At 49.5% G+C, this 25,499-nt stretch overlaps 2 protein-coding genes and 1 long non-coding RNA gene across 4 annotated transcripts in view; all 3 read right to left on the reverse strand.

The window, feature by feature from the left end:
• Positions 1–2,885: 2,885 nt before the first annotated feature.
• stim2b (stromal interaction molecule 2b) lies at positions 2,886–20,143 on the reverse strand. 2 transcript variants are annotated; one of them, XM_019858333.1, is made up of 12 exons: positions 19,385–20,143; positions 11,052–11,185; positions 8,589–8,700; positions 8,317–8,428; positions 7,837–7,952; positions 7,569–7,746; positions 7,315–7,492; positions 7,074–7,235; positions 6,908–7,008; positions 6,627–6,805; positions 5,362–5,602; positions 2,886–4,312 (listed from the first exon to the last, which is right to left on the reverse strand). In XM_019858333.1, the coding sequence occupies exons 1-12, from the start codon at positions 19,485–19,487 to the stop codon at positions 3,820–3,822; spliced, it is 2,109 nt and encodes a 702-aa protein (XP_019713892.1). In that variant the 5' UTR covers positions 19,488–20,143; the 3' UTR covers positions 2,886–3,819. The 2 variants fall into 2 exon arrangements, with proteins under 2 accessions (XP_019713892.1, XP_019713893.1); XM_019858334.1 differs by having other exon boundaries at positions 5,416–5,602; positions 19,385–20,142.
• On the reverse strand, positions 18,150–18,999 carry LOC109508405 (uncharacterized). The gene is made up of 2 exons (XR_002166658.1): positions 18,958–18,999; positions 18,150–18,888 (listed from the first exon to the last, which is right to left on the reverse strand). It is a non-coding gene; the product is annotated as an uncharacterized LOC109508405 (long non-coding RNA).
• Positions 20,144–22,382: 2,239 nt separating the features above from the next.
• pik3c3 (phosphatidylinositol 3-kinase, catalytic subunit type 3) overlaps positions 22,383–25,499 on the reverse strand; it is a 10,666-nt gene continuing 7,549 nt past the window's right edge. The window contains exons 16-23 of the mRNA XM_019858354.1: positions 24,809–24,963; positions 24,566–24,694; positions 24,063–24,132; positions 23,918–23,982; positions 23,690–23,774; positions 23,549–23,623; positions 23,086–23,471; positions 22,383–22,714 (exon numbers count right to left, since the gene is read on the reverse strand). Of these exons, the coding sequence (XP_019713913.1) occupies positions 22,700–22,714; positions 23,086–23,471; positions 23,549–23,623; positions 23,690–23,774; positions 23,918–23,982; positions 24,063–24,132; positions 24,566–24,694; positions 24,809–24,963 (980 nt within the window). The 3' untranslated portion in view covers positions 22,383–22,699. The remainder of the gene's footprint in view (positions 22,715–23,085; positions 23,472–23,548; positions 23,624–23,689; positions 23,775–23,917; positions 23,983–24,062; positions 24,133–24,565; positions 24,695–24,808; positions 24,964–25,499) is intronic.

A 25,499-nucleotide genomic window follows, 5' to 3' on the forward strand; every position in this document is an offset into this window, starting at 1 on the left:
AGACCTTTCCTTTGACATGGTTTTGTTTTCAGTCGGTGTTGCTTTCAATGACGATGATGATGAAGGCTCACCACACAGGCATCTGAAGGCTCACCACGCGGATATTTTTCCACAGGTAAGTCGCAACTCGTCCTGCTATCGGAGCGTACTGCAACTGGATACATTTTTTTCATAAAATAAGATAAATCTCATTGTCACCTAAAAGTTTCGTTCCTATTTTGGGCAGGCGGATGTTCATGGCACTGGAACAGGTTGGTTCACAGAAATAAGGCCACATCAATTGCCAAAAAAATGCTTTGGTTCTTGGCTTACTTTGGAGTCATGAACATTGATTCCACGGTTACCACTTTATCTGCCTGTAAGGGATAATCCTCAGTAGATCAGAAAGTCTGTGCGATTGGGTGGAAGGAAACCCGATAACGAAAACGAAACTAAAACCTTTTTGAGGTTTCGTCGACTAAAACTGTCACGAATAGGAATGGAATAGAATGTGACTAAAACTAATCAGCATTTTTGCCCAAAAGACTGAGACTAAATCTAAAATGGCTGCCAAAAACAACACTGTTTTAAATACAGTTTTTCAAATGAATAGACTGTTTTGATTCATTTTCCTGACTAGTCGATGTCAAAATATGTTATTCATCAACAATTACTGTACTCCGATCTTCATGACAATGGGGAATTTTATTGAATACAAACACCATGGTGACATGCGTGAATTCCTTTTTATGACTCTGCACAGGTTCTCATATCAGCTGCAGCTTCAGTGGTTGTCTTGCATGAAAATTATTTGAGGAAAGTTCGATCCACCGTCGGGTACAGACAAAATTATTCTACCTTTCGTGTTGTTGTGGTTAAAACCGGTTAAAGTTTGTTCTCCTTTTTGGCGCCAACTCTCAAATGAATTCTCCGCTCTCGTAATCACAGGAGCACAGCGGACCGATCGAAATGGCTTCATTATAAGCTGCGAAATGACTGCGAGTCTCCCCGGCAGAGTTTTGGAGCGCAAACACTCGCTGTTTTTTCTTTTTACAGAGCACGGCTGCTGCCAGTGCCGCCTTTGTCCGTCCCGGAGAGGTTAAACATGGCAGCTATCGACACGGACAAGCTTGGGCTGTTTGGGAACGTGGCGTCTCTGTGCTCTTTTTTTACAGCTGGCTGCAAATGTGTTGGTGCTGGTAGCTTATGTTTTTTTTTTTTTGTTGTTGTTTTTTTTTAATGACTAACTCTTGGCTTCACATCCGACTTCAGTGAAGCACATTTTCATTTAATGTCGGCTTTTTGTATTAACCTCCGCAGAGGAGGTAGCAGGGGATTTTTGCTGTTGTTTGATCCCAACTTTCTGTATAGTTTTGGATCCAGCAAAATGGCTTTTTATTGTGACATTCCCAATTAAACTTTTTTTTTTAATCAAGTGCGACACGAGAATGTCAAGAAGGCCAAAATTGTCGTATCTAATTTGAATGAAGATTGTTTGATGACCCTTAGTGACCCAAACAAGGCCACCTTGCTACTGAAAACGGATCGATCCGGGCATAAGATTTGAAATCCAAGCTGAAAATGGAAGTTGTGAGGGAGCCGCGTCGCTGGTCAACCCTGATGCTCTGCTGCCCCCGTGTGGCTGCAACGCGCAGGCGCAGAGGCTTCCTGCTCCTTTTCTCGGAGGAGGCAGGCGCAGCGCAAAAACCGCATTCATCACCCGGCAGATGTCGTCGCTGGGGTGAATGGATCACCCATCGACGCCGCTTGGGTCACCATTACTTGATATTGATAAAGCCGTGACGGATGCTCTCCGCAGCGGCCCCGAGACAAATGGCCGGAGGGCGTGGAGGGGTGTCACGGGGAGGTTTTCTCGCAGCGTTGCCGCTCTTTGCGTTAAGATCGATTGGTTGAGGAAGCCGGAGTGCACATTGTGGTGTTGTTGTTGTTGCTCACATGGTGCTGAAAGAATGAATGTGTTTGTGATTCGATTTGCCCAGAAGGTGGACCTCGCGCGAGCCGGCAACGAGCTCCGCCGAAGCAGGACGCCACCAGCTCGTTTCTTCGACAACGTTACTCGAGACAAATCGGTCCACCGGTGAGGACGTTCCAAACGGTGAGCAGCGGTCTCCGCCTGCTTCCTCTTTTCCTTCGGGCCTTCAAACTGGCCGCCGAGTGTGTGGAGGACACGAAATGTCGGCACCAAAACTATTTTCTCATCAAATCTCCACCGTTCGCAAAGTTCACCCAGTTTGCTTTCAAAACGCTGAATTGCGCCAAAAGGTGAGTAACTGTTTGAAACTTGGGTTTGATTTCAAAGTAGTGTTTCAAACAAGGGTAAAGGTTACAAAGTAGGGCTCTACAGTAGTGTTAAACAAGAGTTGGGGGTTTCATGTATGGTTAGGGTTTGAATGTCAGGTTTTAAACGGGGGTTAGGATTCCAAAACGGGTTTTAGTGGGTTTGGGGTTTCAACGTAGGGCTTAAAAATAGTTAAATTTCTTTCATAACTCGAGGCAATATTTTCCTGTTGAGGCGTTTCATAACTTGAACATTTCGTATGACGAGACGTTCGTAAGTAGAGGTACCACCGTACTTTCATTTGCAATATGCCGTGTGGTTGAAACAACACCGCAGGTGTACTTGGCCATCTTTTTTGCCACAATGCCACCTTGTGACTGGAGGCTGTAATTGCAGCGCACTTTAACTCACCTTCTTTTTCCAAAAAGCATCACTTCTGGATTTTGTGATCATTGTTTTCCAAAATAAAATCAGATACTTACTGTCCATGAGAAGATTTCAACAACTGTCCCCGCCATTTTTTGTGTCTTTTATTTGTTATTAATTCTCCTACAGTATACAAATATTCACACTTAAAATGTTCTCAAAAACACTTGTGTGTCGTGAGCATTTCTCCCCACCGTGCAGTTCTGACTCTTTATTCCTTCAGTGTGTGCTGTTTAGCCCGTAACGACAATAATAACAACAAGAATAATAATTGCATTGATTGATCATCCTGTCGCGCACACCTCGTAAACAGCGTCAACCTCCCGGCCACCATCAGTGGTGAGAAGCTTCATTGAAACCACGGTGTGGCTTTTTGACATCATCACGACAGGACATCCGTATTGTGTCCTGGTCGCTCCCCCCTCCCCCCGGCCCACCCCGAGGCCCTTTTTTTTTTTTTCCAGGAGGCCTAGGCTGGGGTGAGCAAAAATTCCTGTGTCTGATACAGACGCACCAGCATCACGGCACGGACACGCTCGTGTGTCCTCCAAATCAAGAAGTTGCCTTGATGTTCTTTCTGGAAGAAACCAGGCGTCGGCACGCAGGGAAGGCAATGGAGTAGTGCAAGGTCAACCGGGAACAACAGATCAACAACTTCAGGAAGCCCCTCTCCTCCCCTCTCCCGAAATTGAAATCTCAAACATGAGCAAACAACATTAAAATGAGCATCAACATTCAAGTGGCATCATGTGACCTTTTCTTTTGTCATAAATGTCAGCTGTATTCCCCCCAAAAACAGGAAGTAGTGCAATCAAGCTTTTTGCCCCCCCCTGCCCCCACCACTACCTGCCACCAGGTAACAAGAAATCAATTGAGGAGGACCACCTCGATCCAGAAATTGTGTGACTGAGGGACCAAATTTTTTTTTTTTTTTTTTTTTGGCATGGAGATTGCCGTGGTCAGCAAAGTCGCGGTGTGCTTGGAAATAAAGGACTGGCTTTGGTTGTGGCGTGACCTTGGGCCTTGCCGAACCGCTGGCGACTGAGCTACGTACCGCGGTGGAGGAGCTGTCGGAGCTCGCAGTCGACGTCCTTGTTTTGTCCGGCGCACGCGACTTACTTTTTCTTCTTGAATAAGCTTTTGATTTTGGATGAGGAGCGCTTGATTTTCTCTCCGTTGTCACTGGAGTCCTGGGAGGAGGTGCTCAGGAGCTTGTGCTCCCGCCCCACGCTGCGGCCCTCCGAGTCCAGGGAGGTGAGCGACGGGTAGCGGCCCACGGCGGGCAGCACGCCGAAGCTGTGCGACTTCTCCAGGACGCCGTTGTACGCCGCCTTCCCCGACGGGGGGGTCACGGCCCGGAGGTCCGGCGCCACGCGAGTGAGGTCCGGCGACGGCGAGGTGGACGGCGGCCCCGAGGGGGAGGCGGCGGGCGTCGGGGGCAAAGGAGGCGGCGGGGTGGAGTCCCCGCTGTTGCTGGTGGGCGTGGGGAACTCGGGGCTCTGGTTGAACAGCAGCATTTCCTCGCGGGAAATCTTGCGGTACGAGTGCGGCGGCTTGCGGCCCATCGAGGAGTTTGGAGCGTCCGTGTCGGGGCTGACCTCCTGGTCACTGGGAGACATGGAGGAGGACACCACAGCGTCACAAGTCAATCGGTGGTTCTCACGCTGCTGTTGAAACCCAAAGTATGTGTCTGCCTCTTTCCTGTTGTGTCAATGCCCAAAGGTGAGTGGAGTGACTTTCACTGCGAGCTAGCAAGGTTCCCATGTGTGATGTCACGTCCGTGCTAGCATGTTATTTAGGCTAGTATGCTAGGTCATGCTTCATCTGAAGATGGTTTGTGTTGAACGACTGCACTTCTGAATACACTCAAGCAGATACCAGCATGGTTGTGTTGTGTTTTCATGCTGCTTTTGACAAGCAGCAAAAGCTACACATAAATAAACACAATTCGAACAGTCGAACCTTCGCCGAAGTGACCCACATACGCAGAAGAAGAGACGTAAAGGTAACGTTTGCTGAAGTAAATGTGGCCCAGCGTGTATCGGCTTTTTACCATCTCACATCTAAAGAGCGTTGGAAGAGTGGGTAGAAATATTTTGAGGAAACGAGGGGAGGCTTTTCGGTCTCGTCCGCTGAAGATGACTTCATGTCATCGTCACGCGTAGTAAATAAGCCGTCTGTCTGTGTGGCTGAGTTACTACTGTCACCAATTATGTCAACTCTATGCTTCCTGTTTCAAGTGAGAATACGTTCAAGTCAAATATAATGTTGACTAATACTCAAAAGAACTTTGTGACAGAGTCACAGCCAATCAAACAGTCATTCTCCCTCCGAAGCGCACAGTCTCCCGCCTGCTCCAAGCGCATCTTGGGGTTTTCGCTCAGATACATGTAACCTGGCCGTTCAGACTGCGGTTGCAATGCAAAAAATCCGACACATTTGAGATCGAGGACCCCTATATGAAAGTGGCGATGGTCGGATTCGGAAAAAAAAATTCGGAATTGAGCTGTTTAGACAGCAGGTCATAAATGGGCGGGAAAAAAATGCAATCTGGTTGGGATTTGCCTGCAATGCGAACGTCGCCTGGAGGTCTTCATGTACGAATCACCATCACCACTTAGCCCCAAAGCACCAGTGAAAATGTTTGAATCAAACACCTGAGAGTCCACACTTTCAAACCATTCCTCGGGATTCTGGCCGCCGCTACGTACCCCCTCCTATCCGAGCTGAACATGACATATTCGTCGTCCGCCTCGAGGGGATAGGAGAGGGACGAGCTGGCCATGGACAGCAGGTCAGGATCCGGGGACATCACGGAGGACGGCGACGAGCTCATCAGGCTGCGGCGGGAACGGCACGCGCTGCTGTTGCGCGTCAGCGGGGGCCGCATCAACGTGGCTTATTGAGAAAAAAAATAAATAAGTCACAGATGTAAAAGAATTTTAGTGTTCAGATATCAGTACTTTCAAGGTTAGTAATTAGTGTGGTTTCGATGCTAGGTTTGTTAGCCCGTTTAGTGGCTTACACATTATGTGCTCGTATTAGGCTGCTGAGGTCTGGAAGACAAATTTATGCGTGTGTTGCTTGCGACCTAATGTTGTTTCAACGTTAATAATGACTGCAATTTCAAGGCTAGGTTCGGAAGCCTGTTCAGTGTGTTTCACATGATGTGTTAGCATCAAGCTACCTGACTTCCGGAAGACAAAATTCATAATGACTGCAATTTCAAGGCTAGGTTCGGAGGCCTGTTTAGTGTGTTTCACATGATGTGTTAGCTAGCATCAAGCTACCTGACTTCCGGAAGACAAAATTATGCGTTTGGCTCAATATATCTTTTTATTTATTTTGTGTGTGTGTGTGTGTGTGTGTGTGTGTGTGTGTTGCTTGCTTGTGTTTCAAGGTTAATCATTACGGAGATATTGATGCTAGGTTTGTTAGCTTGTTTAATGCATTTCACATGAAGTGTTAGCATAAACTACTAGACTTTAACAAGAACAAGGGTATGTGCTTTAGTTGACTACACATGTAATAAGCCTTGATTCACTAAGCTGCAGTAATATTTGCTTTGTTTGTTTAGTTTTTTTTTTTTGTAGCGCATACAGCACACATGCCTGGGTGTGTGTCACTTGTTCCAGAGTTTGTGTTCAAGTATCAGCTGTTTCGAGGTCAATAGTTCATTGTCTTGATGCCAAGTTTGCTGGCCCGTCTCTTGCGTTTCACATTATTTCGTGTTTGCGTGAAGCTACCAGATTGATGGCAAACAAAGCTTTGCGGTTTGGGTGAATACACAACGTTTAATTATGGTTGAAGCTTGAAAACGGCTTGAGGCAAAGACATTTTCTGCGTGAGTGTTTGATGCCTGCCAAAAGCTCCGCATACACGGCCCCCAGGTTTCTGTTCCCGTTCCCTACGAAGCTCTCACCCGTGAATTGTGGAACGATGGGAGGCGTGTCCTCGTCCAGGTCGTCCACGCCGCCGGCTATGGGGTACGGCGGGACGGAGACGCGCGGCATCACCACCGGGAACCCGCAGAGCCTCTCGATCTGCTGCCAGCGGTGCAGACGTTCCCTCAGGCACGCCGTTACCTCGGACAAGGACTTTCTGAAGAAAAAAAACATGTCAAAACGAGCCTTTTAACTTTATATGACCAAACTAAAAAAAAAAAAAAGTTTGAGAACCCCCTCGCCTGGTTTGTGCACTTACTTGGCCTCAAGTATCTTGTGGTCCACCTCATCCAGTGACGAACTGTGTGCGACGTGAAGCGTTCCAAACACAGAACTTCTCTTTTTTTTTATTTTCTCCGCCTGGAATCCAAAAAGGAAATATTTGTAAAGAAAGAAAGGCCCAGAGGACGCTCGGTCACGGTTACCTCGTCCTTGGCGACGCAAAGTTGGAGCTCGGCGCTCTGTTTCTTGATGTTGTAGTACTGGACCTCCACCTCGTGCGTGAGCTGCAGCCACTTCTGCAGAGCTTCCGGCAGCGACCGCTCCGACTGCATCTCCTTCTCGGCTCGCTTGAGCGCCTTTCGGACCTGCCCGGGGGGGGTGAACGGGTTTGGGTTTAGACGCGTGCCAAATTGTCTCCCGACTTTGCCGCGTGTAAGGCTTCACCTGTACGAGCTCCTCTTCGGCGTATTTGAGCCGGCTGAGCTCGCATTCAGCGCCTTCCCGCAGGTCCCTCAGTCTGTGGGCCTCCTTCTTGGCGCCGGTGATCTCGTCCCTCATCTTCTGCTCGAGATTCTGCTTCTCCACGATGACGGTGCGGTTTTCTTCCTGAGCCTTTTCCAAGCTGAAAGGACGGAAACCCGTCTGAACGTGAGCCGCCTTGTTTCCGGCCGCTGCTTATTCGCGCTTCTCCCGCTCACCGACTCTGCAGGTCGAGGAGGCTTTGCTCGGCGTTTTGCAGGCTCTCCAGATCCCTCATCATCTGGGACATGTGCACCTTGCTGGACTTGTTCTGCACGTAGGCAAACCAGCAGCCGCCCACGCCAATGACGATGGAGATCGTGAGGACAAAGTCCTTCATCCAGTTGTGGTGCGGACCTGAGGGAAAGCGAGGACGCCGGCGGTGGGATTTCAAGCGTCCGCAGGTCACGTGCGCTTCGGTCAAGGCAATGCCAGGCGCATACTTACGCAGCGGGGGCCCGAAAAGGACTGCGTCCAGCGCCTTGAGATTGAGTTTCTGTTTGTGTCGCTGGTCTGACACTTTAAGCTGCATTGACAAGAAGGACGGCTCATTTGCGGCGATTCTGCAACACAAAGTCCAACGATCATCATCATCATCATCGTGCGCGGAGCCGGCCGTAGCCCGTCAGGCCCGTGACGTAAGCGCCGGCGAGGACGCGCAACGGGATCCAGGACCGCACGCGCTGTGAGAGTGTTCGACTCTTACGTTCTTCGGGCACGTCTTTGCTCCTATTTCACATTTCTCAGTTCCAAGACTCTGCCCTATTTTAAGACGAGCATGTTCAGGCTGGAATACGATCTGATGTGGCCGCCAAAGAGATCCGCATGTCTTCACCAGCGCCCCCCCTCCACCTGTGCTGCCTTTTGCAAGCAGCAGATGGCGGCATTGTCCCGTAAAACAAATGAATTAGTGAAGCGTCGACTCACCGTGGCAAAGTGTTGCCCGTCACGCGGAAGTCCCGGAAGTTCTTTTCGTACTGGGGCAGCTCCACCGACTCCTTCAACCACTGTACCGTGTCTTCCACCGTCCAGTTGTGGACTAATAGACAGAAAAAAAAGCCAAACGATCATCTCACGAGGCCATGTCCCGAAGCAAATACGGTATACGGTAACAGGCATGACGGAAGGTTGGAGAAAACTCCAAAGGTGACGGTTGTTTCGCTGTGCTTATGGTGTCAAAAAAAGTAGCGCGTATTTGCCTTCAGAGGTCTTCCAGCCCTTCCAAAGCTCCTCCACGGTGATGTGCTGGTCCTCGCGGTGCAGGTTGCTGTGCTTGTTGGTCTGCTGCTGCTTCATGTCTTCTATGATAAACTAAGGAGAGATCATCATATTTATTGCCATCTGCTTTTCTGGGGGGTAGATTGTTTCTTTACAGCACACATTTCCCCCCCCCCCCCTCAACTATTGTGCGTTTGACAGTAGACACACAGATGTTCGACTTCTCTCTCTCTCTCACACACACACACACACACACTCTCATTTCCCGTCTTTTTGCCTTTTAGGGACTTTGAAAAGCCAGCAAGAGTTGCACTTCCACCCGTGTCTGCGTTAACTTTCCGACAGCTCTCCTTTTGACAGCTGGGAGCTTCACAGTCCCGTCGTGAAGCCTGAGCCACAACAAAAGAAATGCCAGAACACCTTTTTGCCCTTAAATGTCCCATTGCGGGGACGAAACCATCTCAGGATCAACTGCGATCGCATTTCAAAGGCACCCTTTTGTATTGTGCTTCCCGGTGATACCGTGCTCAGCATCTCCGAGCGAAAACGGCTCTGTTCAACCGGCTCCCACTCTTGTATTGTTGTACATTCCAAAAGACGTTCAGCTCCAGCTGATCGTCATCCTCACTTTTGCCATTTGGGCACTCCCCATCCTTCAGGTGTGGTTGCAAACACGTATTGAGCCGTGGTAATGTGCGCAGCGGCTTGAGGCAACCTCACTGTTGCCAGAAAACGTGAAGCGCAAACAAATACATGCTGAGGCAAGAAGAAGACGGAGCAAACGGGGACCTACTGGGTGGAACTCATAGAATAGCCACGTTACGCCAAATAAGTGGCACAAATCCAGGACTATAAATAATCATCAAGAGGTTGTAATTGTTGTTGCTTCAGGCTGATATGAGAACAGTGTGATCAAAGCTGCAGGCGCGTCTTTGAGGAGTTGTCTTTGCAAGTCCATGAATAAACCCGAGTCGAAATGCAAACAGATGATCAACTATCATGCCGAGGAACGCGTTTAGTCCGCGGGAGCTTGCGCAATCAACCTCAGTGCGGATTATCCCGGCAGGCCACCGAACGCCACCCGACGTGGGGACGTTGAGCTCGAGAAACAGGAGGTAACAGGAACCGATGACTCGGTTACACCTGAACCACGTTGGTGCGCCGAGGTCCAGCTGATGTCTCCGTGACATCGTCCCCTACATGGTCGATCAAGAATGCCTGAAACGCAGGTCACGGAAAAGCGGATGTCCAGCCAGCGGATGTTCCCCGACAATAATGACCAGCAAGGCCTTCGGGTCGGTCGCTAGGTGGGGGTGGGCGGCGGGAGAGACCCCAAGGGGGCAAGCGCCAGTGGAATCTTTGTTCCACGGGTGTTGGGTGTCAACCGGCGGGGAGCGAGGAGAAGCTCGATGCTTAATGCCCTCTCCTCCCAAGGCCTTCCCCATAGTTGCCCCGTTTAGAGTCGCCGCATCCGGAAAGCTTTAACTTTCCGGCCGTTGGCATGTCCAGGTCGGGTGACGCGTGTCACTCCGGCTCAACTTGGAATTTGCCTTTGCGTTCCAAGCGGGCTCTGCTGCCTGCAGGGTGTCGAGGTCTCAGTGCTTCCGAGCAACGGGCCGCCATGAACACGCAAATAACGGCATAAGTACGCAGTAATTGCCTCGTACCTCGAGCAAATAGTTCACCCAAACACTGGGCAAGGAGGCCACGGCGTTGCTGCAGTTCAGAGCTAAATAATTATTGGCTAGCGCCTAGCTGTGAGGTACAGAAGGTGTCAAACTACAGTTCAAGAGAGATGCAAAAAAAAAGTGCATGTCTCACGGGGACAGCAAGGAAAAGTAGTCATCTAACATCCATTTATTTTCAAAAGTCATACCGCAAGTTGAGCGTGAAACAAGATCAACACGTTGCGGCCTTGTCGTTTGCCGTATGTCGAGATGAAACAAATTTGAGGGATCGACCGTTGGCAATTGTTTTGCCATTCGCATCCGGCCGGTCCCATTTGGCATTTCGACTCGGTGTCGCTCCCGTCACGGGTGAGGTCTCGTCAGCTGACGGAACAAAGACCGGCACTCACAGCGAACATGCGATGCAAAGGCGGCCCTTACAAGAAGGTCAATTACCGAGAAATCAGTGAGCCACGTCGGGGCAGCGAGCTCCCGGATGTCAGCCGTACCGGATGCTCGCAGAAGCGCGCGAGCGAGGCGGGGAGTTTAAAGAGACGCGTGCTCGTTGTGAGCATTGCTAACTAAATATTAGCCGGGAAGCCTTCTTGTGTCAACTCGAGACAAGCTCTTCGATGATTTCAACCAAATGTTGGAAGACTGCGTTTGTCAGCTGCTGGCGCTCCAGCATGAAACACTATCCTAACGATGTCGTGTCGGCGTCAACATCCGTACACCGGAGTTGACCGTAGCGGGCAAATGTATATTTGCAAAACTCACCTCCACGCTCTCGTTCACTTCAATGCCGCCATCGTTGTCGTCGTCCAGCTCTTTATGGATGTGGCGTAAGGCCACCAGGCTGAAGCGGTCCGCATCGCTCACGCACGGGGGGATGACCATGAGGCAGGGGTCTTCTAGATGGGGAGACACACGGGTGGGCCCGGTCAGCGTTTACCAAAGGCGCCGCGTTCGAACACCGCGGCAAAAATGTTACAAAAACGCGGGAGCTGTCGCGCCGACGCCGCCTGATCTCTGTGGTTGCAAATCACCGGGTCCGGACACCGAGTGGTTCGGTGGACGTGATCGACTTCCCGACGAAAACGGCTTACCTTGCAGATGAGCGTTGTTCAGCTGCAAGAGAGCCAAGCACAATCGCAAAACCTCTGCTGTCAGAACGTGGGACCAGCTTAAAGTCAGTCCATCCGCGGTTATGTGGTAGACGCACTCGGCAAAGACTAGCGTGTCGTCAAAAAACGCGGCAGCCCCGGCACACTTCATTCTCGGTAGCCTTGACGTGGGAAGTGTGCGAAACTCGTCACGTCGTCACTTTTATCGCGGGGAGCCGTGTAATGAGCGTCCTCCTGCCGATTTGCATGAGGGTACATCCATTTGCCTTCAGGCCCTGACCACTCCTCTCATTCGTCACCGTTTAGTGTCAATATATATCGAGGCTTTGTCTTCAAATGTTTCAATCGACTCTTGGCTGGGCTCAAAGTGGTGAACACTCTTAAATGACAATTTCAAAATTGAGGGTGGGAGGGGCGGGGAGGAAATTGCAAGGTTAGCCCGATGCAGATGAATTCTCGCACCCATTTTTTGAGGGGGTTTCTGAAAAGCAGCCCTCAGGAGATTTAGAGTGGCGCTTCTGAGACCAACAAACTCTTCAGTGACTTGTTAGTCTGAATCCCACTCGACTTCTCGGCAGTCGGACATGTCCTGCCTAGAACAGAATTCATAATTGTACTTCAACTTCTCTTTTGAGTTTGTCAGTACGGCAATAATAGCAGTCGTTCGGTAGATGCTAGCATTAGCATTAAGGTAGCGGGGCCTTTGTTTCTGTTTGCTAGTTTTTTGAAACACAAAGTGTTGCCATCGTTGTTTTATGCTAACTATGAAGCATGTTTTAGTATGTCCAATTTTAAGTGGTCATGCCACAAAATACCGTCAAAGGCCAGCTTCCGAACCGCGTCAAGAAACACACTGGCTTCCATCTGGTGATCCTTTGTGTCAGTTCTCGCTTCAGCGCTGAGCAAATGCGGCCTTTTGAGGACGTTTCGGTATCGGACTGGAGCTCGGCAATCCACTTAAGAAGCAAGAAGAGATGTTTGACTGAACACGTGTTTGGACGAGAATGTCGGCGGTCGGGCTAAAATGGCTGATAGCGAAACCGTGGCGGCTTCAGTAAGAAATAGTTTGCCCAACAGCAACGGGAGCAGTTACACAATGAGGATCCTTCACATGATATCCAGCAGCCTGCATTGGCTATTCAGAGTTACATCATATGAAATACTGTACGGTATTTGCGTTGCTGGCCAGACAGGCTCTCAACTTAAATCTAAATCTAAATAAATTTAAACTCTTGGTTGTTTACACATGACCGAGAGCCAGTTACAGTTTGTCAATACTTAAATTCAACGGCGTTTTCATGGTAATTAAGACAGTCGTCGCTTGCTTACATAAAAGTTGCGTTCAAGAGCTTAAAGGGGACATATTGTGAAAAACGTCAACGGCTTGTATAGAAATAGCCGTGCCTCTGGAGTGTGTGCCCACGCGCCAGAAAATCTCTTCTGAACGTTATTAAGTCAGCCTCATTTACATCATAGCGCCCCAGCACTGAGTTTCCCCGCCGACGAGGTGCCATTTCCAAGCCGCGGCCGCCACCGGCGGCTACACGGAAGCGCAATCATGTGAAAATCTTAAATGTAAGCAGAGCTGCAGAGTCGGCACACAATAGCTCACAGCGTTACGCACGGCACACTTGAACGGTTGGTGAAGTTGTCGATGTCGGGGATGGTGGGGGCCTGATCGTCATGGTCACAAAGACCCGTTGACCCAGAAAAACAAGAAGGCAACAAGAAGCGTGCTGTAAGTCTGGATGTTATCCAAAGAACGGCCGAGACTTTTTATTCAAGCCACCTGGGAACTGCTTTAAATGTGTGTGTGTGTGTGGGGGGGCTTTTTTCATATTCCATGATGTCAATTTCACCACTGCTTCCTTTAATTGTTGGCCTAGTTCTGTTCCGCATGTTCGCCAAACTCTTGCAAAGATACCTTCAGAAGCTTAAGAAGAAAGACAATCCCGAGATATTTTTAAGGAACTGCTTTAAATGTGTGTGTGTGTGTGTGGGGGGGCTTTTTTCATATTCCATGATGTCAATTTCACCACTGCTTCCTTTAATTGTTGGCCTAGTTCTGTTCCGCATGTTCGCCAAACTCTTGCAAAGATACCTTCAGAAGCTTAAGAAGAAAGACAATCCCGAGATATTTTTAAAAACTGTCATTTACACTGACAAGTGTTTGGAATTCACAACAACGACAGCACAAGCCTTCCCTTCCCTGGTGTCCTCTTGTCTTTTGTGTGCCGCGGGATGCTTATGAGGTACGATGTGACAGGAAGTCACGGCGAATGACCCCTTGCATGCCGCGAGAGGAGATCACGGGTGGGGGAGGGGGAGCGACACGCACACAAAAAAAAAAATCAAATCAAAACAGCCGGTCCCAAAAGACTGCAAAATTGGAAAGCACGGAGTTATTTTTAAGTTGGCGGGCTCCCGTTTGTCAGGATGTTAAGAGTCCAACAATGGCAGAGGTCTCCCTTGCTTGCGCACGAGCAGATGTTTTGCGCATCGGCAGAAAGCGCTCATTCACTTAGCGAGCTGTCACAAAAAGCGCTTCAAAGGAATCGGGAAACAAAAAGCCTTGCGATGTCAGCCTCCTGGACAAAGCATAAGATGCGCGGCAATATAACGAGGTCGGTTCGGTTTCTTTACGTGTCGCGGTGGAATTTGGAGAGAACTTTGAGCTCGCATCTTGTCCTGTCAAACTTTCCCGCAAGACGTCCTTTGCCGGACGCTTTCGTTTGTCTCTACACGTGCCCTGCGACGGACTGGCGACCAGTTCAGGGTGTCGTCTGCCTTCCGTTCCGGCAACTCCCCTTGACCCGTTTCAGGATGAGCGCTGTTGAGAATGGAATGGAAGAAATGGGCGTGTCCTCGGGAGACAACCACCCCCACCCGCCCCCCCTCTCTGTTTGCTTTCCCACTGATCACTTGAAGCGCCTGGCTGCCACCATCATTCCCCCGAATGCCCAAAGCCCCCGTCAAATAATCATTCATCCTTTCTTGGGCGTTTGAAAGCAGGGGGGAAAAAAAATGAAACGGCTTTAACGGAGCCAAACACTTCCAGAAAAGGAGATGCTCCTTCGAGCCAGGATTCTTTCGCTGGAACGTTTGAATAACAGGCACCCCTGACACGAGGTTGACCATATCCGCGTCGGCCCGGGGGAGCCCGCGGGTTGACTGGGAAGGCGAGGCGAGGTCGAACACGCACTTAGTCTCTGACATGCGAGTTTTGTGTGACAAGAGGGCGTTAGGCGAGGCTTGCCGGCAGAGAGTTGCGGTCGGGGGTTAAGTGGAAGGAGTTGCCCGTGGAGAGCTGAAAGAGAGAATTGAATGCGTCCAAGTGTCATGGCAAGGTTCTTGTTAGGGCAGCAAGGAAAGCCCGCTGCTGGCGACTCCAGCCATCTTTCGTTGTTCCGATCCGGCCGCGAACAAAAAGGACAAGCGCACGTGAGCACGCTTGGCCGGAAAGATCAAAAGGGAGGCCCTTTGAAATGCGGTGCGAGAACAGGAAGAGCCGCAATACCGAGCGGGTCAAAAGTAAAGAGAGACGCGTCATTCTTCACGTGATTTGTCATGTTCGTGCCCAGATCCGGTTGGATGGCATTGCTGAAATGCCGCAATGAGCCGAGGCGTGAGGTCGCCAGCCATTACACAACAGTCCACTTCTTTGTCGAGGGGCTTTTCCCAACTTGACGATTGGCCAACGAACGCGTGCCGGCGCGACGGGTGACGGCTTAGGAAGAACGGCGAGCCGACGAAGTCATCAAACAGACAGCGGGTAGGTCGACTCGGGAGGGTACCCGAGGCCGAACCCACAAAGTTGTTTGGGAATAGGACGCTCATTTGCATAGAAGTGTGGGGCGCTATCTCTGCCAAATATATGCAGACGACCTCATGTAAACACGCGCAAATGCCACCGGCGCACCGATAGGCATTCTGCTGGGCATCGTCGCTCGTGACGCATTTCACCATCTGCACGGGCTTTGTGAATTAGACGCCATCCGTTTGCTCCACGTTGGCCGATTAGCGCCACAGAAAAGCCGCAGGGAATTCGGCTTCAAGTCTTTCTGGGTGCTGGCTCAATTGCCGCAAAAGAGTTTGGTCATCCCACTGTGCGGTGTATTAGGCATACCGGGCCCATTGGGGCCAACAAGGCACCTGCCACTCCGAAGATGGAAGAGATCAGGCCTCATCTCAGGGCGAGTTGGATCCAAAGCACGGATCAGAGTTTGGCTGTAGATGTAGGATTCGACTTGACAAATATTGACACGGTAATCAAAGGTAGTTAGCGCATCACGATTCTCGTTAGTGTTTAATCTTCAAACACGGGCTTCCAGGAGCGGCTCGGCTTTCGGTTGCGCGCGACAAACCGGGCTGCGCACTCGTTGACCCGCTTGCGACGAGCACGGCTCAGAACGTGAACGGCGGCGAGCGACATGCCCAAGAAATCCACACCTCCCCGAAGGCTATACCACATCACACGGCGGGAAAGTCCCGAACACGCGCAAAGTGACCGCACCCCGGCATATCCGAGACGACACCGTAGCCGTCGTTTGCATGCGGCAGCGGAAGTCACTCTCGAAAAGAGAGATGGGCCGCGGCGACTGTGTCGGGTGTCTGTGAAGGGCGCAGCTTTGGATTCTTCCTGTGTTAGGGTGACGAGCCTTAGCGCCCGATGAACAGGTGCTGTCGCAATGTCACAATTCATAAAAGCAATGACAAGTGCACCGGAGAGTTTGTTGTCCGTGTGGCAACGCAAGATGGTGCCAGCGATCCATCCGTTTCGGGGACCCCCTCCTCCTGTTCGGCATCACAGGGAGCCGAGTTCGAAAGGCGCATCAAAAGAAGGTTTTGTCCGTCCGGTCCCTCGGCGAAACTCAAGCCAAACGTTCTCGTCTTGAAATATAGTCGACGGGTTCAGCCGGGGCCTGACGGCGACTTCCGCCGCCAAGGGCTCAGGCGGCCAAGTGTAGCGCGCACTGCCAACTAGGGGATAAACACCTTTTACGAGGGGCCGGCAACGGGGTGGCGCGCTTTCGTGTCGAGACACCGCAGAGTCCGCCGCCTGTGCGCTGACGGGGGTCCGCCCTTCACCGTTGAGACGGTGACTTACGTACTTTTACCACCTGGAACCTGACAACAGCGGAATTCGCGCGTGGGAAATCGGCATTGGTCAGCCGCCCGGTGGAAAATAAGCAGGGAAAACTTCAGCGGAAACGTTATAAATACCCTCGCGGGGGTCTGCTCTCGGGCCTCGTTAGCTTGAATAACAACCCTAAAGCCCGTGGACTGAGACGGACGGGAGCAGCAGCTGTCCACCTTAGGGGACGCCCAAGAGGCAAGTCGGCGACACAAAGCTGACCTTCACTACAAGTCTTTAGAGAACGAACCTGAACACACGAGACACTTAAAATACGACAAAGAATAAATCCGAGCGTCGGGACGATCGTCTGCGTGTTGAGTTCGGAGAAACACCTGACTGGCGTTGGAGCTGCTTGATGCTGAAATGTGTCACGCATGACGCTGCAGAAACCGGAGGCGGCAAAAGTACTCGGACTCGAGACTGAAGTAGAAGTAGAGATACTTGTGTAACACAAGACTCCAGTGGGACGACTGAGGCCACTTTCTTATTTAAGGCCGCCCTGTCAAAATACAGAAATGATGGATCAACTCAACATTTCTAGGCAACAAATTTCGAGAGCATTAAGTTGAGCATTTCCATGAAATATTTCAAGCTTTACCTGTGGTAAAAATTGGCTTTCCCACATTTTACAAGTGTTGACAGAACTGTGTTGGCCCTTGTAATGCCCCCCCCAACCCCCCGCCCCCCCAACCCTCAATTCAAAAATATACTGTAAGCAAAAGCAACTCATCAAATTGTTTCGGAGCAAACGACTCGCTTGCTTTGCTGTTCTATCTTAAATTGGCAACAATTAAATGTCCATTATTGATATTCAAGTTGCCCCCCCCCAAAAAAATGTTTGTTTTTTTTGACTGAGCAGAGTATACAAATGTACCTTACATTTGTATACGCTGAGCAAAAGGGCATCGGAAAAAGAAATATTCATTCCGAACAATACCTGAAAAATAAGTACAGTAACTTTTTTTTTTGGGTGGGGGTGGGAGGGGCTAGAATAGTAATTGAAGTTATTTAAAAAGGTAAATGATTGACATTTATGGTGAAAATGTTAGTCTTTAGTCCAACAAAGCGAGCAAGTCATTTGCGGAGTTGTTTTGACTTCTGTCTTGAGGTTGCGGGGCCAAAAGCACGAGACAGCACTTCTGGAAACGTCTTTCTTGTCAAGTGCCGGAAAGCCAGTTTTCACAACGGCAAAACTTTGAGTCAAATGGCTCGACTTAAAATCGCGCCAAAGTTTGTTGGCTTAAAATTTTGAGCTGACCCTCATTTTTTTTCTTTTTTTAAACAACAGTGCAAGCGTTGAGTGAAACGGAACGACGTGACTCAATTTGCCATAATGCAGCGGTTCCAGACGAGCAGTCCTAGCAGAAGTGACCATCATCCCGCGGGCTCACGACTTCAAGAACTGGCTGTTGCTTGCACCCACTGAGAAGGGCTTTGTTTGTTCAAATCAGCTCAACACACAAGACCACTTGAACTGGAAGATGCCACGTTCATGCTGCCGCTCAACCGACTCGCCTCGGACGGCGCTGTTGCTTCGTTAACCCAACACGCTCAATCACGGGGCCACCATTCCAAAGCGCCACCGGAACACAAAAAAAGAAAAAAAAACGCGCCAACTTTTTAATCTTCTTTAATCCGTTTAGGAGACGGGTAGGGCGTCCGCAGGGGGCACACAAGGACTCGTTTTCTGCTCTCGCAGTGGAGCTGACGCAAATTGGCGCGGCAGGGGGCAGGCAGGCGGGTACTTTGTGACACGTCTTTGTCCACGGGTCGACTGGACACAGATCAGAATCTCACGCTGGGAAAAAGGGTCGTTGGCGGTCCTTCCAGGAATTTGCAACAATTCACGTGATTTCGACCGATCCACAAATGCAGAGTTGATGATGAAACACAGAAGACCAACCTGCAACGATACCCGTCGTCTTTTCGCAGACGATCAAGACGACGTGCATACGAGCATTGCTGTATAATCTTGTCAACATGTGTTGTGACCCCCTTTGTGTCGCAGGTTTATGATGACCATAATGGTGATGCTGGTTTTGTTAGCCCGTCTGTGTGTTAGCATGAAGTTAATCGCGGTCTGGTTAAATACACAATGTCATTCTTTGGAATATCTTGAAAATCTCGCACATGACGCCGTGAAATCTTAGTCTACAACAATCACTCGAGAAGCCTGTTAAATCATAAAGGGACTACTACATGAAGCACTCAACATTCTACAAATCCTGGGAAGGGTTCGCCTGGCCTTGTCGGGCATCCGGTTTCTCCGGTTTTCAGGTGTCTTCCACCTCTTGTCAATGTTAGCTGTCCAAAACAGAGCTTATGCTGTGTGCCAACAGCCTGCAGTGCGAGCCTTTATGAAAGAGCAAACATTTCCAGGTTAGCATTTTAAACGTCAGGTAGAGTTGACGGGAAGCCGTACCTTTGACTGCCAATATTTGCGTCACGCCCAGGGGTTCTTCTGGCGCCCCCCCCCCGTGATCCCCTTTTGAAATGTTCTGGCGCTTTTTACAAATGGTATCGATGTGCCATGCTGTCCCGCAAACTGACTACGCCATGTCCCCGGAATCCGTCAGTCACGTGTGTCATTATTCCCTGCCAGTGATCGAGTGCGGCCGGTTGCCAGCTGACACACATCAGAACCGCGTGGCGCTCTGCCAACACGTCTGTTGGTCCATACTTAACATATTTAACTCAAATCCCGAGACAGAAAGTTCGTTTCTGATTGTTTACATGAAAACGGGGATTGACATTTTAAACCTGGAGGGGATTCCCCAGTGGGAGGTGTGGAGGGCTGTGGGGGTGTTGGGGGAGGGGGGGGGCTTGCATTCCACATGAGCTGTGCTTACCTGGAGTGGCTCCATCTCCAGTGTCCGACGACTTGGATCCCAGTACCGCAGAGATGACGAGTCCACGCAGCAAGACGATCAGCACCGCGGGGATGGTGCACATCGTGGACGTGTGGGTGGGAGAAGATCCGGCAGTGGGCTAAGGCGTTGGGATCATGAGCCAAATCGGTCTCTTGGAAGATGTTCACACGCAAGTGGCAGTTCTGGGGCGCTCATTGAGATTCGGAAACGTCCCACGCGCGACACTACCAGCCTCCACAGGTACTTTGCGAGGAGCTGCGCGCTGCGGGCTCCCCCATGATATCAGCTGTCAACTAAATCACGCATCTGATCGTGCACGGCAGGGGAGGGGGGGGGGCGGCTTATGTGCAGAAATCCCAAACGTTCAAACCGGGCCCCTCCAAAAAACGTCCGATACGTCAGTGAATCGATTGTAAAATCCTCACGCCAGGCTCCGCGAGTTGTTGCCAAGTAGTGTCCTACTTCCACGTACAGTCGAGTATAAACACGTAGGTACAGATCCGCCTCCTCTTCACCACAAAGCTGCCTGTTTACAAAAAAATAAACAAAGAAAAAAAGGACTTCCTCCTCCGGTTCCTAAGGAACCACATGGCTGCTTCCTCCCAACCGCTTCCGATTTGCTCCGCTTCGAGAGGTCCGGTGCGGCATGGGGAACCGCATGCCATCGCCGCTAGTTCGCCGGCGGACGCGCGCGCGCTTGGGGAGGACGCGCGCGTCGAGCAGGGGCGGAAGTCACTATGCAAATGAGCGAGCAAGGGGGCGGAGAATGGGGAGCGGGAGGGGTGGGGGGTAATACAGTAGCGCGCGTGTGTGTGCGTGTGTGTGCGTGTGTGTGTGTGTGTGCGTGTGTGTGTGTGTGTGTCATCAACAGTCTGGCAGCTGCGTCACTTGCCGAGCCGCACTCGGTCAGACGTCTTCTCCTCTTCTGATTGGCTGCGACGTCCCAACATGGCATGACTCGATTGGCTGTCTGAGAGGCAGCGGGGGCGGAGCTTGCACTTCCACGACGACAGTACAGAAAAGAGAATCGAGAGACTAATTCCTTGTCTGTTCTACATACTTGACCAATGAAGAGGATTCTGATTCTGATATGAGCAATTTGAAAAAGAAAGCAGTTAATGTTACGTGACGTATGCATGAAATTATGAATACGTGGACACGGGGAGGATCTCGTGCCATTATGTTGTGCTTGCATCCATGACGTGCAATTTATTCAACATCCAGCAGATGGTGCTATTTTTAAAAGGCCTCAAACATTTTACAATACAGTACTGTACCGCCTCAAAATAACACCACTTGCCATAAAAATGAGCAAAGATTTCATTTTTTTCCCTTTGAGTTGAACAATTTTACACACCAAATTAAGATAAACTGGCAAACGCACAAAAAATAATGGCCGTAATTGTACAAGTGGCCCATGTAAATCATGAACAAGACGAGGCAAAGTATTGAGCTTTGTGGCACAGTTTAGCTGAAGTGAAGATATGGATGGTAATTGTGTTTTGTTAAAAAGTTGTTCTTTGTAAGACCGGTAATCTTATGTTTTGTTATGTTAGTTATGTTAGTGCGGTTGTCTTACCCACCTTGACCACAGAATTACATGTCAAGTTTGACACTATATAAAGTGGAACAATGGCTCCTTCGTTCATTCATAGATATTTGAGAAACTTTTCGAAATCTTGAAGACACAAGTAGTGTTCCAAACAAACTTAATATAAACTCAGAAAAAAAAACGCCAAATCCAGCAACACATTTGCTAAATTTGCATTAGAGATGGACATTCTGTCGGGAATCCTGTGGGTCAAAGGAATCCCGCAGGATTCCCACAAGATGGAAGTCACTCTACCTTTAATCAGGGGATTGTGACAGTATCGGGTAAAAAGTTAAGGTGGGGGGGTATCCAAATGTAAGGAAAAAAAAACTAAAAACACCTTGGAGAACCCATGAGGAGATACTGTTCAATTAATTAGTAAAATGCAACTTGTGTTTTGTTTTGGGTTTTTTTTAATGTAGCTGACCTCCAAAATGGGAGCCATATGGGACTGGGAGTCATTCTGAACGGGAGCAAGACAGGAGTGTGAGTCCTTTGCATGGGGATGGGACGGGATTTATTTATTTTTTTTACTATGATCCAGGACTGGGACAGAATGGGATTTTTTTTCTGTGGGAGTGGGATGGGACCAGAGTGAAAACCAGCTCCCGTGTCACCCTAAAGTTTGCATCACTGCGCACCACTCACTATATTCATCCATCCATTTTCTGATCCGCTTCATCCTCACTAGGGTCGCGTGGGGTGCCGGAGCCTATCCCAGCCGGAGGCGGGGGACACCCTGAACCGGTTGCCAGCCAATCACAGGGCACACAGAAATGGACAACCATCCCACACCTCGGGACAATTTGGAGTTTTCAATCAGCCTGCCATGCGTGTTTTTGGAATGTGGGAGGAAACCGGAGTACCCGGAGAAAACCCACGCAGGCCCGGGTACAACATGCAAGCTCCACACCGGGACGCCGACGCTGGAATTGAACCCGGTACTTCTGCACTGTGAGGTCAACGCGCTAACCATTGGGCCACCGGGCCGACCCACTCACTATAGCAGCGGTAAAAATATACAATTGTCATTTTTATGTGTGCTTACGTTTTTAAAACAAGGTTAAGATGGGGAGCAGGGGGGGTGGGGGTGTTTACCAGACTGGCAATGGTATGCTAGTCATGACGTCATGGACCACAGGAGCGCCTGGTGAGTACAAATTCCTAATGAAGTGGAAATAGTTTACGGGATTGGACTGAAGGGGGACTAAAAAAGCAAAAACAGCGCGGTTGTGGTTTGCCTCACAGTGCCAACTTTTATAAACAAGAACAACGTGTCCCCCCCACCACCACCATCACCACCGATCCCCTTTGTGCAGCCCCCTAGATTTGGATTTGAGTTATTATTAGACCTGTAATGTTGAACAAAGCTGAGACAGGCTGCACTATGTTGACACAAGCATCTGGGACCATCCACATGTTTTTTTTCATTTAACCTTTATTTATCAAGATAAGGCAATTGAGAACAGAATCTCATTTGCAATGCTGAGCTGACTGATACATAATAAATAAAAACAATAGCATGATGACAGGCTGAAAAGATGTGTTGGGTTATACATCTAATTAATTCCTTAGTACACTACATTGTATTTACAAGATTAAAAAAATGCCTGTCCTCATCAGTCAGTTCTTACAGTTCATTCTTGCCCCCCACAGTAGCTTCCTTCTCTGCAGGTCCACCAGGTTTGGCCTCATGCCACAGCTCACCTACGCCAGTACTGAACACATGCGGGGAAAAATACGTGTTATTCTTGACAGGGAACATAGTTAATTATTGGTCCGTAACGCTTATGACATTAACAGTATGAATTACAGCCCTACTTCTAAGTACACGAACGGTGGTAAAATAAAGTTTCAATAGGTTGTTCATCTTGCTTAATCGATGTGTGTTTTAAATTTTCAGGGGGGAAAAGTGATCATTATTTGTCCGTAAACTTGGTCCGAGGTTCTAAATGTATTTGCGGATTAAGAACAAATTCAAGTCAGAACAGACTTGATGAATCACGGATTTGAGCGTACGCAATGTTTATGTGGTTGCCATCATCTCCTGACTTGCAAGTTGACAGAGCAACCGGCGAGCGTGACTTACTTGAGCAAACTTGTGAATCTGTTCGACCACGGCGGCGAACAGGGCGCCCACGCTCTCGTCGATCAGACTCTGCATGTAATGCACCGCCTCCTCGTCCGACAGGTCCAGCCGGAACTTGTCTTGCACTTTCTTGACCGTCTTGTCCGGCTCCAAGGCGATGTCGGGAATATTGGCGTCCACCATGAGGGAGAAGAGATTGAGGATCAGGTTGGAGTACCTGCGCAGGTGCAGGAAGGCAGTGTAGCACTGCTTCCGGAACTCCTGGTACTGCTCGCTCTGCATGCCCCCCATCCCCTCCACCATCTCCTTGCTCAGCTTCATAGGAGGCGGAAGCGGCTTGGGATCGCGGCCCAGGATGTAGCCAAAGTCGATATGGAAGAGTTTCCCTGGAGGATGACAAACATGAATAAGCTATTATAAAAACCCACTTCGGGGTGCAGAGGGCTGGCTCTCTTTACTCTACCCGTCTTGGTCAGGAGCAGATTGTCCAGATGTCGGTCTCCTACGCCCAGGATGTACGTGATGACGCAATAACCGGCTGGAAAGCATCAGAACGAGCATTGAGCCCCGCTGTCCCCAAAAGACCTGTCCCGAAAAGACTCACCGCAGCTCTTCACGTAGGTGTCCATCACCTCCGAGCTGATGCCGTACGGCCCCTTTTCGCTCGGCGCGTGCTTCCTGAAGAAGCTCTAAAGCACACAACACAACTTTAGCGCGTTAAATTTTTGAGATGAAACATGATGTGGGGCCGATGGTGTGTTGATGCTAATGCGGTCACAGTAATATGACAGCAACTTGTACGATTCATTTAGTGACCGCGAGTGGCCCAGACCTGAATGTTGCCTTCAGTTGCCAGCACTTCGGCAACCGGAACCGACTGCACAAACTGCATGAAACCTAAAAAAATAAAAGCCCCAAATAAACATTAAATAATATATTGCTGAGTAACCGCGCTTGTCCTACATTGGCGAAGTTACCATGTTTGGTGCTGGTGGCTAACACTTTGTAGGGTGTCAACTTCAGGTCCAGGTTCTCCTTCCTTAGTAACTGAAAAATAGATGCAGTGCTGAACCAATGTACAAAAAGATGATGATTATGATTACACACATGATCACATGATTATGATTACACGGTTTCATATGTATCCATCCATCCATTTTCCGATCCGCTTATCCTCACAAGGGTCACGGTGGGTGCTGTAGCCTATCCCAGCCGTCTTCAGGCAGTAGGCGGGCGACACCCTGAATCGGTTGCCAGCCAATCGCAGGGCACACAGACACCAACAACCATCCGCGCTCGCAATCACAATTAGGAACAATTATGAGTGTTCAACCAGCCTGCCGTGCATGTTTTTGCAATGTGGGAGGAAACCGGAGTAAATATAATATACATACATTATATATATATAAATATATGCATGCCCCCTCCCCCACCACCACACAGGGGATCAAACAGAAATGTCCCCAACAGGTATGCATACTTTATCCATGAGCGAGATGATCTGGAGGATGAGCTGATCCTGTCTCAGGTCATCGCCGTGTTTGAAGATGACCGGATAGGTAGTGGCAGCCTCCGTTTTGAAAATCAGCTTGGCAGGCATTAGCGCGCTCTGATGCCACAAAGTCAGACACACAAGTGAGCCTCGTGCATCGTGAAAGACAAAATAAATAAATAAATAAAAATAATAATAAATTTAAAAAATGCAGCAAGAGCTTTACGGGACCTTGAAGAGAGTCGCCGTTTCGGGGACGATGCCACGGATCCGGATCTGAGGCTCCAGCGGGAGTGGGATGGGCTCGATTTCCGAGAGGTACACATTTTCATTGTCGGCCAGCAGCGCCTGCAGCCGCTCAGTCTGAGCATGCGTACGAGCACGCACACACACACACACACACACACACACACACACACACACACACACACACACACACACACACACACACAGTTGAGATATGTCAATTCACCACAATAACTATTCTCTCTTGGCATTATACGGTGGCACTTCAGAAAAAGCAGCAGCTTAGCAGATGACATAAGTAAATGTGTGTTACACTTATCAGCTAACAGTAAAAAAAAAAAAAAAAAACAGATTTACACATCGTGTATTTAAAAGCTAGGCTGGCGCATACGCAACATACAATAGGAAACACCACAGGCCAACAATTAGCATCGGCGCATTGTTGCCCTTAAAACAACGGCTATCGGAACACAAATGGTTTGCCACAGCAACACATGTAGCGTATAGTAAACAGGTACTCACAGGCATGTATTCTTTATCATCTCCAAAGAATGACCGATATTACTACTAATATGTACGTCTGTCTACCAGAATGAGCGGCACCGTGTGCGTGTCAAATATTAAACCTGCGTGTCACTGCATCACCGTGTCTTTTCCAAGGTATGTCCACAACCAT

Source organism: Hippocampus comes, unplaced genomic scaffold (assembly GCF_001891065.2).
Source record: "Hippocampus comes isolate QL1 unplaced genomic scaffold, H_comes_QL1_v1.1 scaffold48, whole genome shotgun sequence".
Lineage (NCBI taxonomy): Eukaryota > Metazoa > Chordata > Actinopteri > Syngnathiformes > Syngnathidae > Hippocampus > Hippocampus comes.

Bases quoted from the DNA above. Each gene is read 5' to 3' on its own strand.
- stim2b (XM_019858333.1), bottom strand. From the start codon at position 19,487: ATGTGCACCATCCCCGCGGTGCTGATCGTCTTGCTGCGTGGACTCGTC. The intron at 8,701-11,051 runs GTGAGTTTTGCA...ATCTCTCCTTAG, and splicing joins AAGTGAACGAGAGCGTGGAG to TTTATCATAGAAGACATGAA. The intron at 8,429-8,588 runs GCAAATACGCGC...TCTGTCTATTAG, and splicing joins GGGCTGGAAGACCTCTGAAG to TCCACAACTGGACGGTGGAA.